This window comes from Dermacentor variabilis, chromosome 9 (assembly GCF_050947875.1).
Source record: "Dermacentor variabilis isolate Ectoservices chromosome 9, ASM5094787v1, whole genome shotgun sequence".
NCBI classification, from domain to species: Eukaryota; Metazoa; Arthropoda; class Arachnida; order Ixodida; family Ixodidae; genus Dermacentor; species Dermacentor variabilis.
In genome coordinates this window covers 51,318,348-51,337,715 of record NC_134576.1, presented here as the reverse complement: position 1 = coordinate 51,337,715, position 19,368 = coordinate 51,318,348, and the positions used below count along the sequence as shown (strand labels likewise).

Here is a 19,368-nt window from a genome sequence, read left to right as displayed (position 1 = left end):
GAGCTCCGATAGGTGAATTTCGTGGTGCCACAGTTCTTCGAGCGAACGCATTTTTTTTTTCAGATCTAAAAAAAATCAAATGGCTTGTACCTAGGTGTGTACGGCGATGTAGCTCTAATGACCCATTTTAATAGGCCTGCTGTAATTAAATGTTTGGAAGCTACCTATTAGAGTTTTGTTCAGTAGTCTTGTAAACAACGAAGATTGAGTTTCATTTATCTATGTTCTTCTACATTTTTTACCAGTTTCCCTTAGAAATAACCGGAAAGTGTTCAAGCGAAAAATCAAACCGATTGTTTTCTTTATTCGCTATTAATGCAGTAAAATATTTATGTGCAGTGTTCTTTTGAAGCTTATTGCCATATTATATGTTGTACTTCTGCTTTTGAGCAGTGAGCTAATATCTCCCGTCTGCCGAGACCCACCCACAAGCGACTTGCGCTGATGCGGGCACGAAATGTATATGTCGTGAGATGCTGCAAAAAAGATGTATGTATGTATGTATGTATGTATGTATGTTTGTATGTATGCATGTATGCATGTATGCATGTATGCATGTATGTATGCATGTATGTATGCATGTATGTATGTATGTATGTATGTATGTATGTATGTATGTATGTATGTATGTATGTATGTATGTATGTATGTATGTATGTATGTATGTATGTATGTATGATTACGAGAAAGCGTTTGATTCAGTCGAAACCTCAGCAGTCATGGAGGCATTACGGAATCAGGGTGTAGATGAGCCATATGTAAAGATACTGGAAGATATCTATAGCGGCTCCACAGCCACCGTAGTCCTCCACAACGAAAGCAACAAAATCCCTATAAAGAAAGGCGTCAGACAGGGAGATACGATATCTCCAATGCTATTCACAGCATGTTTACAGGAGGTATTCAGAGGCCTGGAGTGGGAAGAATTGGGGATAAAAGTTGATGGAGAATACCTTAGCAACTTGCGATTCGCTGATGATATTGCCTTGCTTAGTAACTCAGGAGACCAATTGCAATGCATGCTCACTGACCTGGAGAGGCAAAGCAGAAGGGTGGGTCTGAAAATTAATCTGCAGAAAACTAAAGTAATGTTTAACAGGCTCGGAAGAGAACAGCAGTTTACGATAGGTAGCGAAGCACTGGAAGGGGTAAGGGACTACATCTACTTAGGGCAGGTAGTGACCACGGATCCGGATCATGAGACTGAAATAACCAGAAGAATAAGAATGGGCTGGGGTGCGTTTGGGAGGCATTCTCAAATGATGAACAGCAGGTTGCCACTATCCCTCAAAAGGAAAGTGTATAACAGCTGTGTGTTACCAGTACTCACATATGGGGCAGAAACCTGGAGACTTACGAAAAGGGTTCTGCTGAAATTGAGGACGACGCAACGAGCTATGGAAAGAAGAATGATGGGTGTGACGTTAAGGGATAAGAAAAGAGCAGATTGGGTGAGGCAACAAACGCGGGTAAACGACATCTTAGTTGAAATCAAGAAAAAGAAATGGGCATGGGCCGGACATGTAATGAGGAGGGAAGATAACCGATGGTCACTAAGGGTTACGGACTGGATTCCAAGGGAAGGGATGCGTAGCAGGGGGCGGCAGAAAGTTAGGTGGGCGGATGACATTAGAGAGTTTTAGCCCAGCGGGTTTACGGCCAGCGGAGCGGAGCGGGCGAGCGGAGACACGACTGCGCATGCGTACAACGCTGAAGCGGCCAGCGGTTTTACGGAGCAGCGTTTACGCCCGCTGGAAAGCACTCCCCAGCGGAGGGTATACGCAGCGCGCGAGCGTGCGTAAGCGCGCGCGGGCGTGTATGGGAAATGCAAGATGGCAGCCGCGAACATGAACGCTGGCAGTTCTGCATCGACGACGGCGACTGCGGCGCTGACCCGTACATTAGTACTCAGTATATTATTAACAAATAATGTACTGAGAACATGTAATATATCTTTATTCAACATTTGTTGCATTATAAAGCTAGCGTAATTCAAATTCATTTCTCAGTAACTCCTATTCGGACCACTAGGTGGGGAAGCAGAGCGCCCCGCTCTCTCCGCTCGAGCGGGTGAGTGATCCGCCGGGCTAAAATTCTTTTTTTCGCGAGCCGCTCCGCTGGCGCAACGGTGGAGACCGCGAGCGGAGCGAAACGTAAACCCGCTGAGCTAAAACTCTCTATTAAGACGTTTGCAGGGACAACATGGCCACAATTAGTACATGACCGGGGTAGTTGGAGAAATATGGGAGAGGCCTTTGCCCTGCAGTGGGCGTAACTAGGCTGATGATGATGATGATGATGATGATGTATGTATGTATGTATGTATGTATGTATGTATGTATGTATGTATGTATGTATGTATGTATGTATGTATGTATGTACGTACGTGACTATCTCGCATAACCTGTTAACCCGCGGTCACCGTGTCTCTGAAAGAACCTCTTGTTTCAGTAGTATGTTGAATGACACCCGGTATAGGCGCACTTCCAGACCAGCAAGCTAGTACGATAACAGCTCATGAAAACAGCTCCTTTTCCATGCACCGGTCTCTTCCTCAAGTGTTACTTGTTATCTTTCAATCAATCAATCAATAAATCAATCAAAGTTAGATTTACCAGAACACTTTGTTGCTTATCTTCAAAAAAGAGCACTCAACGATTTTTAGGATCATAAGATCAGTTTAAGACTAAAATACGTCAGTTCTTAGTTATCATAATTGAATCCTCCTTTAAGAAACCTCTCACTTGGTATCCATAATGTTCAGACTTGATAATAAAAAAAACATAAATCATAATTGAATCCCCCTTTAAGAAACCTCTCACTTGGTATCCATAATGTTCAGACTTGATAATATTCGAGAACAATGAAGTGATTAATATTTACCCCCTGTCTCCTGTATAGTCAGAATAAAGAACTATGTAATGACACTCTTTCATAGAAGGGATAATGAGCAAATGAAGACTGCTACTGCTATAGTAAAGAAAGTTATTAGTGATAACTAGTTAATCCTCTCACCTACTTGTTATCTTTGAATCACCGCTTCTATGTATCACTGAATGTATCATTAGTCATTACCAATGATTCGGCATCATCAATTAGAAATGGTAACCAAAATATTCATTTATTGACTGCATTAATTATACTTATAACGATGTGCACGACTTACACCATTATGTATGTATGTACGTATGTATCATTCGATGCAACAAGTCATTCTACGCACATGGACGATCACATGCGTGTCGTTGTGGAATCAGCTAGCATGGCACGTGAAGGACCCCCATGCATGAGTAAACCTTCCCTGGCCTTATCACGGAGGGAGTTCGCATTTTCAGACTGCGCCAGCACGACCGTTGTGCATTGATGGCAACTCGGTTTTTAAGGTTTCTTTTTGCTTGTCTTTCCTATTTAACACGTCGTATGAGAAAATAAAATTTCAGTTGGCAGTAATTTGTTGTCCTTATTTTTCTGTGCCCCTTGTCCTGCTTGGCGCTGCTCGACACTGCCTACCTAAATTACGGAATACAGGTTTACTGAGTAGAAATGGCGGCAGTCAAAAAGAGTTATGAGGTGTAGGACGCAAGACAGAGAACAGGGGAATATTCGGCAAGCGAGAATGCTGACACCCTATTGACATACTGTTGTCGTAAATAGTATACGCAAGCAGAACAAGCAGAACCTAGATAAAGAAAAACAACGCCGAATTCCCATTCATGAAACACTTCATAATAATCATCAGCCTATATTTTATGACCACTGCAGGGTCAAGGCTTCTCCCAGCCATCTCCAATTACCCCTGTCTTGGACCAGCCGATTCAAGCATGCACCTGCAGATTTCCAAATTTCATCAGCTTCCCTAAATTTCTGACATCCTCGGATCCCTTCCCCTGGCACTTATTCTTTGACTCTAATGGTCCACCGGTTATCTACCCTAAGCTTTACAAATTACCTGCCAAGATCCAAGTTTATTTTGCAAAAAAGAAGTGAGGCGTTCAGACAGGACACAGGAGTAGAGAACTCGACAACACGTGTTGTCCACTTCTCTACTCTTGTATCCTGTCTGCACGCTTCACTTCTTTTTTGCATAATGAATCCTTACCAACTAGCTCAGCTTTCTGTCGCTCTAAGCTCCAAGTTTCGCCTGTGAGCTAGAATATTGGCTATACCCGCTTGCTCTGTAATCGGCTCGCTCTCTTCCTGTCTCTTAAGGTTACTCCTAACGTTATTGGTTCCATTGCTTATTGTGCGTTCTTTAACTTGTTTCCCCCCCCCCCCCTGCCCCTTGAGCTTCCTTGTTAATCTTCAAGTTTCTGCCCGATATGTTAGGACCGGTGCAATGCAATGCTTGTATCCTTTTCTTTCCAACGACGCTGCTAAGCTCCTCGTCAGGATTCGGTAATGGCTGCACATTTACCCTGTAAACTTCCTTCTCAAGCTCAGGGTCCCCTGAGGGTAAATGGCCCACATAAACGTACACCTGTACAGCATGCACAAGCTGACAGATTATCGAGAATTCTTGTTTCCTTGCCAGGCTACTGAAGCAGAAGTTAATTTCATGTGCAGTACAGATTAGCTTTGTCTTCTGCTCCATTGCCTTTGTTTTTTGCAAATCAATCTTCAATGCCACCCTTGCGCTTTTTCGGTTAAGGGCCTCAATCATTTGTTGCAAATCATCACTTAAACAGTTATTACAACATAAAAGAAAAGCCCGGAAAAGAAAACCTAACAATATGCCGTAGGTGTGTGTTAGCAATTCCGTTTCTTTATCTGTATTTTTTCTACACTGCTATGCACACCACTGCTCCATGTTATTTCAATTTCCGGTGCTTGCGCGGACACTAAACAAGGTTTCGAGACTTCTATAGATATTTAAAACACTACAACACGTGCAGCGCAGTACCCCCCTCCCCCCCCCCCCCCCCCCAAGACAGGAAAACTTTCGCAAGACAAATCATAAAAGGCATAATACATTTGATTACTAACCTCCTTCAGGATGCGGTGCGACTGCAAAGTGAACACAAGGCATTTGTGAGTCTCAACATTTACTTTCCAATGTTGCGTCGAGCTATTTAGAGATATTTCCTACTCCTATAGACCTGTCGACGTTCGCATGTTTATTACACAGATTTTCGTCATTTAAGGAGTAAACAAACCACAATTATCCTTTCTTGAATTTGTCAAGATCTTCCATGTATAATGAGCCCGCTTCAGCCAGATTTAGTTTCGAGAGTACATGGACAGCGTGGAATACCAGCGCCCTCTGGCAGCCATACACGCTTGGCTAAATGGTTTCGCGAAAGCCAAGTTAATCGCGCGTCATCTCTTGGGGTGCTGCTCCCACAGTTAGGACAATTGAAGCAGCAAACGCGCCTTTTACCCAACATTTCTTTCAGCGATAGAACGGCGTACTGGACACGGCGACACCAGCTGTAATATTCTCGTCGTACGGCAAACCCTGCTCCCAAAGCACAAACTTACCGGTACAGTAAGTGCATCGCTTCTACAAGACAGCACTTTGTTCTGTCAGCTAGAAGTCAAGCAATTCGGCACAGTTAGTTTTCTGTCGGCGATAGCTGCTTTAAAGGGACTGACAACGAATTTTTATGGTACCCATTATTTTACGGCAATGGAAAGCTTACCGATCAGAGTGCCTAATTATGAAGTGCTAACGCGAAAAACGCTGTGGAACATTTTTTATCAGAATTTTCCGATGTGCAGTGAGGATGTAATGGTTCACTGGGAGCATGCTCAAATCGGCGATATCTGAGCGCAACAGTGATTGTACACTGGCATTAGTGGGAAGCAGACAACAAGTGTACCCGTACTGTAACAAAGTATGACTGTTTATCAAGTCGATTTTGCAGTTTGCAAGTTTGCAGAATTGTTAAATTTATTTATGGGAGAATATCCACGGGTTTTCATGGTTTGCTGTCCAACTGCTTTGGTATTTAGCCAGTCAAAACGAGACCGATCGGATCGAGAACGAAACGACGCGTTTACATGTCACACGGAGTTCAGCATGTTGCCGTAGCCACGCATGCGTTTTTGATTTGCGATGCATAGAATATTGCGAGAGTGTATAATAATATACCAGCTTCAAATTATTAATCTAATATATATTAATAGATAGTAATATATAATAATAATAATAATAATAATAATAATAATAATAATAATAATAATAATAATAATAATAATAATAATAATAATAATAATAATAATAATAATAATAATAATAATAATAATAATAATAATAATAATATAATATATAATTATATATTAATCTAATAGAATACATCCGAAGTACGAAGATTTCACTGCCAGGTGTCGCTACTTGCTGTTTATTGAGACTTGGCCAATTTAAGGTCGTAATTACTCCTTAAATCGCAAACAGCGTGCTGGATTTTTTCACTATAATTCATGGCCATTTCATTTCCATTACCGTCTCACAACACATTCTGGCCAGTTGTCAGTCCCTTTAAATTATTGGTGCAGGCAACGCGTGAAGTAGACTATAGTTGCGTGTTGAAATTGGTCTTATGCCGCACTAAGGGCCAATACCAAACCACCAGATATTTAAAACATGGAAAGCAAAAGCGAAATTGATCTTCTTGATACAGGTTTAGAAGGAGCAAAGTGGGCAAAGAAGGCAGAATGCTGCCGGTAGGAGCGCCCCAAGCATGGGTGTGACGGCCGGGTATTCGAACCCGATACTTCCTGCACAGCAGCTGAACGTCGCGGCAATTCGCGGTAAGCTAATTGATTAGAAAATTATGCGTTTACAAGCGTTTCCAATTGTTTCCAAGCCTTGTATTACAGTGTCTCTCGCAACGCATGCTCATGAACAATAGTGTATATCTTCAACCTAAGTGTGGTATGTTTAAAATTATTACTCACGGTAATTTCTTTTGGACAATGAACTAGTTCGTTGTCTTTATTTGCAAATATGTCCTAATCAATGTGAAGGAGAGCAAATCAAACGTTATATATGTCATCTGCTACTTAGTGTATTTGATCGCTACAAGAAAAGTTAGGTGGCAAAAAGGTCAATTTTACGAACATGGCGACAAGTGGCCATGTTTTCGTCATGGCAAGTTGTTCTCTTGTCGGAGCTGAGTTCCGGTTACGCCTTTTGATTGCGCCGTAGTTTTAAATACAGCAACTATACGATACCATACCATAGACGGTACAGTAGAATTTTTATACTTGATTGTTATGTGCAGTTTGTGTTATGGTTAACGAATGAATCATTCTTTAATGTAACCTAGATTGCATAGTGTGGTGTAGTTTCCAATCCGGTACGCAGTCTCTCTGAGTACTTATTGTCTATTCGAACAAGATGGAAATTGAACTATGCCTACACAGTACTTATTGAGTTTGGGATAATGCCAACCGGAAGAATGCAACAGCTTCAGCAGCACGGTTGTCGCAACAGCTCAAAGGCTACACAAGCGGACGAGACGTTGCCCGAAAGGCGCCGACTTCAAGCCGGCGTTTCATTCTTGAACCATGAATGAGAACCGTAGTCACTGAACCAAATGAAAAGCAAGCTATAATGCGCAAGCCTTACAATAACCGATACAATCGAGCACAACATGACAATGTTGCGTCCTCGGACAAAAAATACAATCAGGGACAGTATTAAATGTGGAAGACGCCTTTCTCAGGAAGCTGTTTCCTGTTTAGTAAAGTTTTTAGGGATACAAGTTTTCAACAATTTCTCGGGGTATTCGGGTCTCAGTAACGAAAAGAAATGTCCAAAAATCCTTGGCATCCGCATTCACGTGAAAGCAAAGCAAGATGCAAACAAACGAATTCGCAGCTTGTACGCACTAATCAGTTAGGACTATACAGATTATTGCAACCCATGTTAGCCGTGCTAAAATAACGATCACTACGATTAAATTGTTTTTCTCAAGGTTGTTTGCGATATGATCGGGAAAGAACCACTGGCTCCGTGCTGTCTCCAGCGATGTATTGGAGGTCTTTGTTTTGGCCCCGCAATGCTTAGAGGGCAAACGCGCTGTGGCGAGTTCTGCTTTCTTTGCTCTAATGGTGGCTGTCGGAAAGCGATTGTCCTGATATAAATGTCCGTTTCAAATCGATGCCAGTCCGGTCTTCTCATATGTTGTCCTCCTCACATCGACTGATACGTCAGTCACGCAATCACCCAAACCCACCAAACATTCCTTTCTTCTTAGTGACGCAGATGCTTCGCGATGTGGCAGTATCAGAACTTATTCTGGTCTGCAAGGATTTCACATTTATATAAGCATGCGAACAGAAACTGTCCGGGAATGACCTCGTGCATGGACAATATGATATAGCGTTATTGCCAACATCAAGAGAAATAGTAATGATGCGTATTGCTATTAACAAATGTTTTTTTTTAGCAAATGTCCAACTCAAGCGATAATGTGTGGTGGCGATTTCTTTTATGCGTTTATCACTGTTTCCGCAATTTTTACAACGTCAAGGTGGACTCTTCATATTACTTGTGGTTGATAGCCTAAACACTTCGATATGCACACATAAGCTTAACATCATTAGTTCTGTGAATAAAATTCACATTATGAACAGAATCTTGCATTAACCCTGCTATGAATAAATCCGGTGTTAAGTATATGACGTCAATTCGAAATTTAGACCAAACAGGAATACTGTTAGCTCATTGGACGCGAGATCGGGCCATAGGGGGCAGCACCATCGGCGCGTTAGTGTGGATGTGCAGTCGGCGGCGCGCATTCAAATGCACACGGCGGCCCTTGGCTCAGGATGGTTTGGGCCGATTCTGTGGTAACGAAAGGCGTTGACTGCAGGTAACTAACGATATTCGCCTTCCAGTGCCAGAGTTTAGTGCGAAACGGGCGGAACATTCCTACTACACCAGAGCGGAGCGAAATACGCAGTTTTTGTCCCGGTACATTTATGGGGCTATTTTTTTGGCGGTCGGCTTGCGTTCAGCCTTTTTAATTGGCACTGCTGCCGTGCAACTGGCGTTCCTGCTATTCTTGCACTCTTCATAAAAATGCCTGCATTCCTGTGCAGTAAAATTAACGCATCAGAGTTACTGTGACTGCTTCACCGCTTGTGCACACCCGCAACTATTGACCTATTACTTTTTTGATTTCGTGTCAAATACATCAGAGTTACTTAGATAAAGGATGTATATCCTACCGCGAGTTACAGTGCAGTGACGTGTGTGGCTTCAATCGCGTGTGGCTTCAAACGCGTCTTGTTTCTTGCTCGCGAAAAAAATTAAGAACGTACCAGTTTGCCACAAGGCTGTTTTTGCACGATTACGTGCATGATAATGGTGCGAATAGTTTAAAATTATTTTAAGAGCCAGCCTTACTGCGTTTACTTGCTTATTTGTGAAAATAATGGCCGCTACTTCCGCAAGTTACCAGCAGAGCCATAAGTTTAGCGGCTGTGACGTTACACATGATCTTGCAAAATTGTTTCTACTTCCCTTATGTACTAAATAGTAAGGGTATCAAAGCGCAAAATTCAGTTGCGAGGCAAAATTAATTCTGCGGTTTATATGGGAAACCCGCATAATAGAAAGGCTTCTCAGAAACCGCTCATAATGGTCGCATGCTCGATATGTGCAGTCTCATTTTATTGCAGCTCGAGAACTGCAGCGCAAAGCTTAGCGAGTCACCAAAAAAAAAACAAAAAAAAACGAGCACCGTACGCGCACATTAAACAAGAAGCGGCTAGCAAACGACACGATGCGGAATCGTTACCGTCCTGGCGTGGCCAGGGTCCGCCAGCAAGCGGCACCGCTCCATGTCCCGGCCAGTATTCCGCCGTCTTGACCACGGCGGAATGCATTCTTCTCGATAGACAACACAAAAAGAAGGAGGCAAGCGCAGGAGCACCAAAAATAAGCAAGGGCGGCGAGCTCGAGCGGCGTAGACCAGCGTCGGTTGCAGCCGCACTGGCTGTAACCTTGATACTGCCTACAAATATTAATGCGATTGGTATTCTTAGGATACTTCACTATCTTTCCGAATACTTTCTGTCTGCCTCTGTCTGTCTGTCTTTCTGTCTGCCTCTGTCTGTCTGTCTTTCTGTCTGCCTCTGTCTGTCCGTCTGTCCGCTTGTCCGTCCGCTTGTCCGTCCGCTTGTCCGTCCGTCCGTCCGTCCGTCCGTCCGTCCGTCCGTCCGTCCGTCCGTCCGTCCGTCCGTCCGTCCGTCCGTCCATCTGTCTGTCTGTCTGTCTGTCTGTCTGTCTGTCTGTCTGTCTGTCTGTCTGTCTGTCTGTCTGTCTGTCTGTCTGTCTGTCTGTCTGTCCATCCGTCTGTCTGTGTATTCCACTTGATATGTGCCCCTCTTCAATAAACCTCTTTGGCGCCAACTCGGGTCACTGCGTAATTTTCGCTTGATATGTGCCCCTCTTTAATCCTCTGACGCCAGCATGGGTCCCTGCGTATGTACCGCTTCATATGTGCCCCTCTTCGATAGACCTTTCTGACACAAACCTCGTGACCGCCCATGTTTCGTTCCGTATGTGGCCCCTTACCTTTACCCCTTTTCCTTTACCCCAATGTCCAAACACTTTTTGCGAAACAAACGGGCTCACTACGAACAAGGAGCGCACAAGATTTCCAAATTATGCCATCATACCCCACAAGCAAACACAACTTCTGCATGTAGTTAGGTCATTTACGTGTTTTCTATCATATCGACCATGCACCTTCTGCAGCATCCGGAAGGCGTTTTACGTGCCCCCCACGGCTGCAGCCTCCTGATTCTAACAGGAAGCTCTAGCTCGGCGGCTCTTATTTAAATAAGGAGAAATCGTTTTCCTCGGAAACCGCTGCATCAAATTTGTTGAAGTTTTCTTAAATTTTAAAGAAAAAGTTGCAATGCAGTGACTGGTGCAAGTTTCCTCAGCAAACGAAACTGCGATGTTGGCTGCTGTGTAACTCGGCGATGCCAAAACATCACAATTCTGTAAATTGCACCTAATAGTATGTATAAAGCGAACAATATGCATGGCTCTTAAATGAATCACTAATAGTAGATCTATTGCAAAATCCTTGTAAACAATGTAAAAAATTCATTTAATTAGGATATAAATTCAAATATAAAGTTTGTCCGCTTTGCATGGCCTATAGGTTGCAGTTTACATAGCTGCGATATTTGTTCTTGTTAAAAAGGTACCAATTTGTAAACTTATCTCGAGAGACTGGGAATGTAACATTGCGCATGTGCAGCTCATCAGTTAATCCGTTTCACGCCAAATTTTGTTGCCGTGTATTTGTCCCTTCTTATGTGTTGCTCTTCAACGAGCCTCCTTGCTGCCAACTTGAGTCACTATGTGCCACTGGGTATTCGCCGGTCTTCAATGAACCTCTTTGATGCCAACTTGGGTCACTGCGTATGTAGCACTTGATATGTGCCCCTCTTCAATGAAACTCTGACGCCAGCTTGAGCCTCTTTGGTGCCAACTTGGGTCATTGCGTATATTCCACTCCATATGTGCCCCTCTTCAATGAACCACTTTGACTCCAACTTGGGTCACTGCGTATATTCCACTGGATATGTACCCCTCTTCAATGAACCTCTTTGACGCCTACTTGGGTTATTGCGTATATTCCACTCGATATGTCCCCCTCTTCAACGAACCTCTTTGACGCCTACTTGGGTCACTGCGTATATTCCACTCGATATGTGCCCCTCTTCAATGAACCTCTTTGACGACAATTTGGGTACCTGCGTATATTCTACTTCACGTACCCCTCTTTAATGGATCTCTTTGACGCCTACTTGGGTCACTGCGTACGTTCCAGTCGGCATGTGCCCCTCTTCAATGAACATGTCTTAACCGCCCAAACTACTCACCTAAATTATGTTTGCATCCCACTCGCTCGACGACGACGCGCAGACAAATCACCTTGGGCGCTTAATGCGCAGTAATGCGCAGTTCAGTTTTCTTTCTCGGCGTGTTAATTGGTCGGAACTTATGAAATTTAAACTATGGAGATTATTTTACGTGCCATAACCACAATTTCATACCGAAGCCTGCCATAGTGGGGCAAACCTCGCTATATGTATCGCCCAGGATTAATTGACGTCCATTTATATGAGTACACGAGCATGTTTTGTATTTCACATTCATCTAAATGTGGCCCACGTTGCCGATATCGAACTCAGCAGAGCAACGACAAGCGCCATAATTCACCACGGTTGCGCCATATTGGCTAGAAGAAGGCAGCAATGTGAACTTTTGCATGCATGACAACTACGAACTCCTTGGTTGACGGACTTCATAGAGTAAAAATTGCCAAAGACTAATCTGCACAATTAGTTGTTTCATCTCAAGTGAATTTAAACATATTTCCACGCGGAATCGCCTGATTACTGCAGGTTTATATTTTTCCCGAAGTTTGATGCGACAACACATAGAGGCTATTAGAATTATATACAATATTGCTGAAATATACACAACCCAAATGCACAAATATTATAATGAGTTAAAATTGAAAGACATAGTGCAAGGAAAACATTCGAATCTTTAAACCAAGAGAACCGGCAGCAAATATTTACGGTGCATTCGCCGCAGTAGAATCATAAAATTCAAACAATTAGTTTTTTTTTATTAATAAATGCTCTTACCGGTGGCCGGGCCGTTGGTGCCATGTGCTTGGGCTGCAGAGACAAGGAGGAAGGAGACACGAAAAAATATCATGGTACAGTGAAATATAGACACTTTTCTCGTGCATATACAATTTTGTCATTCAGTAAAATGCTCAAATCGCCGCTTAATGTCTCAATCTAAATCTATAGTCTGCTTCGCGCTGCTTGTTTTCAAAGATGTCGAGGCCACTCGGTTGAGGTCGTCTTTCTTGAAGGGGCTCCAGTTCTTTCGGGAAGAGCAAGCTGAGGTTGTCGAATATTAAGGAATCCTTTCTGGTGGTTTGTACCTACTTCTGCATATCTGCACACAAGGCACCATTCCAGAAAAAGATGGAGGTTTCATGTGAACTGTAGTCGCATAAGAAATGTCACTGCAGTCAACGTTATGAGAAGTGGACTGTCTTTCTTAACTCGTTCGCTGCAACGACATTGACTGCTCTGCCACTGTTTGTAACTACAAAATATTTTCAATTTCATTCACCGTCAAAAATTTGCCGGTGTAGGGCCCAGTATTACAAAGATGAGCAAGCGGGTTTGACCATCACACTGAGAGTACATACATATCTCCTCTGAATTGGCCTGCGATAAGGGACTGCCAAGCGAATATTTGGGCTCCACTGCAATTCTCTGACGAAAAATTTGCAAGATGTAAAAATAAGTTTGACAACAAGATTCAGGCGCTATATGTTTTGTCATTTATTCCGAAACCGAATGTTGGCTAACCCGACGAGCGCAGTGAATTGATATATTTTTCCAATGTTTAATTATTAAATGAATATGTTTAATATGCGCAGTCAGAAACAAATGGCGATACACCAAATCAAAACGTTAATTGCAAAAACAGACCCCGAAGTATGCAACCTGCGTCTTACCTGCCGGGTGATCCAGATTCTGAAAAAGGAATGCGAGGCGATTTAGGGAACTATTTCTTTATTGGCCTGTACTTATTTCAACACTCGGGGCTACGACAAAGGTGAAGTAAACTGCAACAGTACACAAGTTCTCTGTCACGAATAGCATACGAAAAGCACTCATAGAGACCTTTGCAAAAGATTGCAGGTAAGTTATTACCTGCGAATTTCCAGGACATCTTTGGTTAGCATCTAATAACACGTCGGAAGTGTCGGATACGATGGTATATATCCTTATATGAACGATTTAAGAAATCGCAGGGATAATATGGTGCCTATGACATTCAGTGAGGGATTAGGGGGGGGGGGTGAGGCACCGGCAGTGGCAGTCGCTCCCCACCACCCCTAAACCAGTGTAGCACCGCCAGCCCTCTCTCTCCCCCCAGTCCGTGTCATACGCGCCCTTGTCAACTTGCCTGCCCGAAAACCGCCCTATTCCCCAAACCCCGTGCAAGTGTGAGTCTAGTGGAACTTCTCTCCGGCTATTACGATCCAGCGTTTATTACGCGATCGTAGTTCGTGCTACGGAGCAGCGCGAAAAAAAATCCATTGCGAGGTCCCGCGTTGAGTATATGGTCTTTGCAAAACTTTGCAAAACGTTGGCATCATCAGTCATTGACACAATAACAATACCTGCTTTCAAAAATGTAATTTCAAAGGTATACAATGCATTAACGCACATAGCCAAGTTCTTCCCTAAAGCATTGCGTAGCATGGACACTAGAGCGATTGAATCTTAACAAAACGCGTGCCCTAAAAAATGCAGTTGAGATTCGCTATTCGATGTAAATGCAATATTCAAGAAACATTGGTCGCCGGAATTTTCGAAAGCACGGAAGGATGTACATCTGGTTCACTGCATGAAGCTCATGCCTCCCTTAGCTGACAGCTGCCTGTAAGATATATCAGAGCCCATGAGACATATCAGAACATAAAACACTTTCGCAAGGTGAATGTGTGTTCTTGACATGCACAGGGGCCAAATCACCACGTGCGGTAAGGAGCGAACGATGAGGCCTGCAAGTTATGTGACGAAAACCTCTGCTGGCGCATACTGTGGATAGTTTTGAGAAGATTACCGCTGAGCAAGTAAGTAAATAAAGAGAAGTTTACAGGGCTAGACTAATATCTGCATTTGTCTGAATTTCAACAATATGCGAAGCAACAATAGTATGCCAAAAACAAAGATACTTAAAAAGGTTAACATGCTCGTAAGTTACAGTACACAAGTTTTGGAATTTCACCCCGATGCGAATGCGGAAACTGCGGCCTTGTTCAACGCCGTGAAACCACTGTAAACAAAACAACGCATAGCCACTCAGCCTGCACAGTGCATTTCTAAGCTTTCCATATAACGATATAAGCCATCTGAAGAGGCATCAAACTCCCTCAATGTTCTTTTAGCCCTTCATGCGGGCCACACGCTTCAAAAGATGTCGGCACTTCACCGATAATATGCTCCTTAATACAAACCCGGTCAACGATTGATACCCCTCGACAACTTTCTTTGGAAGCACAGCAAAAGGCACGGGCCCGAAGCACGGTTTTGTTACCACGCCCCTGCATGCAATCTGCCAATGTTAGCATATCTCGACTACGTAGCGTAAAGCAGAATATGTCAATGACTTCTACTTTGCTTAATAAAGATTTTTTTGATAACGTATTTCATATCGTGCAGGTTTTCTGCGTAACAACACACTGAGCGTAACTGCGGGCTTTATCGATTGGAACGTTCTCTTTTACCGATGGCGACTTTGCCAAACGTTGGCATCATCAGTCATTGTCAACAACAATACCTCAAATTCTGTAAATGTACTTTTAGAAATATAATTTCAAAGGCATACATTGTATTAATGCATACAGCCGAATTCCTCCATAAAGCATTCCATAATATGTACAGCCGACCGATTCTTCAGCAGTACCGCTAGAGCGTCGACAGGCCGGCCGGTCAGCGCCTTCTAACGTGGCGAAGCAACGAGATCAGCAAGAGTAGCACATGCGCACAAAGTTTACTCGAAGCGCAAATTTCGTCTGCTGGGGGTTCCTCGATGTAGCGTGTCGCCGTACAGGGTGGTGACAACTTCTGGCCTGCGCCACGCCGCTGTATTGCTCCGCGGTCGCCATATTAGGTCGAGTCACTTGCTGCGCCCCTTGTTTCCAGCGTTGGTAAAGCAGCACTGTTGGGGAGTTTGCGAAGCTGCTGTATTGTGCGCCAGGTGCTGGGCGATTGAACTGTGTTCAGTAGCAAAAACCACCATGCCAGGGTGTGTAGCGCTGTGTGCCCGCTCAACAACGAATGGCATGCGCTGTTTTCGCTTTCCACGGGATAACGAATGAAGAAAAGTATGCAACTGTCCGCTTTTAGGTACCAGCATTGTGTGGTTAGAATAATTCCGTGAATCTTGCTTATTATTATGATTATATCATTATCATTGTTATATATTATCAATTTTTCTGCGATGCGAGATGCGACCAGATTTATCTCGATTGATCCGAGCCACGCGCTACTATGTCGGGTTCCAGAATTTTGTCGTGGTCTTTAGTATGTTATCTCGAAGTTTCCTTACCGGCTTTAAATTAAGCTCGGCCGAGAGCGGCGGGCCTCCTGTTCATCGATGACAGCCGAGCACGTTTACTGCTATCGCTTCCGCGAAGTTGTGCCCTTCTTAGTGGGCGCAAGACGGCCTAATGAAGCGTTTCGTTTAGGAGTCTTTCGGTGCTCCCTTCACGACCAAGGCAGATTATTCACAGCAAGGCAAATAATTTTCGACATACGCGGATGGCTCAACGTCAACTGGTTGCTGATTTGTAGCAAGAGACACAATTGAAGCCTGTTTGTCATGCACCTTATAAACTCTCATGCCTGGGAGCACCGAAAGGCGTTCCTTCATGAAGCGCTCAATCTAGTCAAGTAATTAATCGCTTTGAGCATCCCAGTTGGGCAACGCGGACCTAGCTGCAGTGTAGTGATTTCCTCTGAGAACTATGCACGCAAGCATACGCTATTTCTGTGTGCAAGAAGCGCTTAGGATTGCCAGCAAATGTGCAAGACCTTTATACATCAGAATTTGCTGGCGCAAGCACAGGCTGTACAAGAACATCGGCCGACACTCCATTGCCCGTCGTATCTGCGCTCGCCCCAACATGGCGGTCACCAGGTCTCCACTATGTACGGCGGCGCGCAACATCGAGGCGCCCTATTCCCACGTGCATGACAGCGCTCCTGTCGCGATTAACTCCGCGGAAGCTCGCGCCATGTTTGAAACTTGATGGAAAAGTTGATCATTCCCCTTGCGCTACTCTTTCTTGCCCCTATGATACTGTTTCACGGCAGCTTTCCAAGTTTTATTCATTATTTTCCTGTGCATGCGCACTAGAGCAGCACACGCTAAAAAGGTTACCGATGTTTCACATCGCGAACGCGGGTGACGGAAAACGTATGGATGCTATAGCGCACACGACGCTATCGGCCCTCGGTGACCCTAGACGCGTATACACTGTGCGCATCGCAGATCGTATTCAAGACAGGGCTTGCGCAGCCACGCCGCACACAGCAGCCGCCTTAGTAGAAGGCCCCGTTGTAAACATTCGCTTGCTATCTATAAGTTCCCAAGCATGATTTCCGCGCGCACGAGGAAACATTAACACTTCCCACTCAACGACCGCGGACACTCGCCGTTGAAACGCTGGTGCAAGGAAGCGCGGCAGCTGCGGAGAGCAAAGTGACCTTCGTGCTGTCTATCGGGGCTTCAACGCAGCCGTCCGACCTCCTAAACTGTGCTCTCAAAGCAGATGGCTTTGAAGATAATACCTACGCGCCCACGCGCAACCGCGCCGTGGGGCAGTGTGGTGGTACAGCTGGCAGGGTACTACCGTTTAGTACCGCATTGTGACACGGTGGCATGGTGACACGGTGGTGGTAAGGGGAGCGTTGGCAAGTGGCCGCTCCAAATTTTAACGATGAACAAATATAGCTACTAGAGTTGAGAAAGAACTAGGCAAATGGCCAAGCAAACAGCGGGAATATACCTTCTAAGTGCAATAATGACAGAAATACGGAAGGAACAGCAACATGCTTGAGGATAGGAAAAAAGGAAACTGGAAATCTGGTGAAGCAGGGAGTTAGGAGAAGCGATCGCCGAGCGACGTAAAGCATCCTGAAAGCACAGGCATGCAAAAAAAGGAAAAAAAAAAAGACAGTTGCCACAGCGTGAACTAGCCAGAAAACGGGAAATATACCGGGGAAAAAAACCTATAGTTCAGATAATGGTGCAAGCAAAGATATAGGGTGAAAGTGAACGTAGATTGACAGAAACACTTGAAGAAAGGCGCACCTCGAATATTTTTGAACCGCATAAACTTATAAGGCAGGAAGTCTGGCACAATAGAACATATCCTAGACGAAGATGGAAACAATATGGAAGGGGTCGCGGCATTAAATAAATACGAAAAAATAACTGCCGGATCTTTCCAAGGCAATGACGAGGTTGTAGTTGAGGAAAAAAGGGGATGAAAGTGAACCAGATGGAAAAGGTGCTATCAAATTTCAACTGGAAGAAAGCCGAAATGAATATTCTGAGCGCACATTCACAGGGCTAGACGAGGTTCCCGTTAGGCTTATTAATGAACTAGGATCAAAAGGTAAGGAAGCTCTGTTGAAAACAGTAGAAAAAGATTTAAAGTATAGACGAATACCAGGCAGTTCGCAAAAAGGTATAATTAATTTAAATTACAAAGGTAAGGGGGAGTAATGTAGAATTCACTTATATAGGTACGCGTCTGGATGGAAACTTATTTGTCCTTACTCAGTGTATCGAAATATGCACTGTAGAAAGGAGATCGCTATATGTGGCATTTTAAACATTACAGGAGTGTATGAAAACCTAGACCGCAAAATTTTGTGGGATATAACGGAAGGGGAAGGCATAGGCGACGATTGTACAGTGACCTAGAAAATACCGTTTCTATTGCATGGGAATAGATGAGGAGGTAAGAGACGGTTGACATCAGCAAGGGGCAGAGGCAAAGGTGCCCTTTATCCCCACTACTGTTTATGATGTACATGGCGAGGATGGAATGGGTGCTACAGGGCGGGTACACACACAGGCGGGTACAGTAGCGGAGCAGCAGCTTCCAGGTTTTTTTATGCGAACGACATTGTGGTGCTAGCTAAGAAACAATGTTATACGTCACGTCTGGCTAATATCTGTGGACAGGAAGGCGAGAAATTTGGTCTGAAATTTAGCGTTCAAAATGAGGTTCTACAGTATTCAGTGAAAACAGTGAACAGACAGCGACAATACAGGACCAGGAAATACCTCGCGCGAAAGCATGTAAACATCTTGGTATATCGATAAACGAAGGCGATAGATATATAGAGACACATAAAAAAAACAAAAACAGTGAAGGGGAAGAGAAATGTGGCCATAATGAAACAGAGCGCTATGAGGATACAAAAGGCATGGGGTGCTCCGGGGTTATGTGGAAAGGTGTAATGGCTCCAGGACTTCCATTTGGAAATGCGGTTGTTTGCTTGAAATCAGGCGGACGATATATCAGGAGTCGACGGCAACGAAATGTGAATGGGACGCCTCGCATTGGGCACTCACGGGAAGACTACAAATGAAGCTGTGCAGGGTGATATGGACTGGCTAAGCTTTGAAGGGATGGAAGTTAACAGTAACATTGATTATGAAGAACGGCTGAGGAATATGGAAGAACGTAAGTGGGCTAGGATAGTATTCTAGTATTTGTACAGGAAAAACATTCATTCACAGTGGAGGAAAAGAACTGGGAAGCTTACCTGCAA

General features: G+C 44.0%; 1 protein-coding gene across 1 annotated transcript in view; it reads right to left on the bottom strand.

The window, feature by feature from the left end:
* The window catches only part of LOC142592671 (uncharacterized), a 473,797-nt gene that overhangs the window by 29,606 nt on the left and 424,823 nt on the right, over positions 1–19,368 (bottom strand). The window contains exons 50-51 of the mRNA XM_075704237.1: positions 13,521–13,539; positions 12,628–12,660 (exon numbers count right to left, since the gene is read on the bottom strand). Of these exons, the coding sequence (XP_075560352.1) occupies positions 12,628–12,660; positions 13,521–13,539 (52 nt within the window). The remainder of the gene's footprint in view (positions 1–12,627; positions 12,661–13,520; positions 13,540–19,368) is intronic.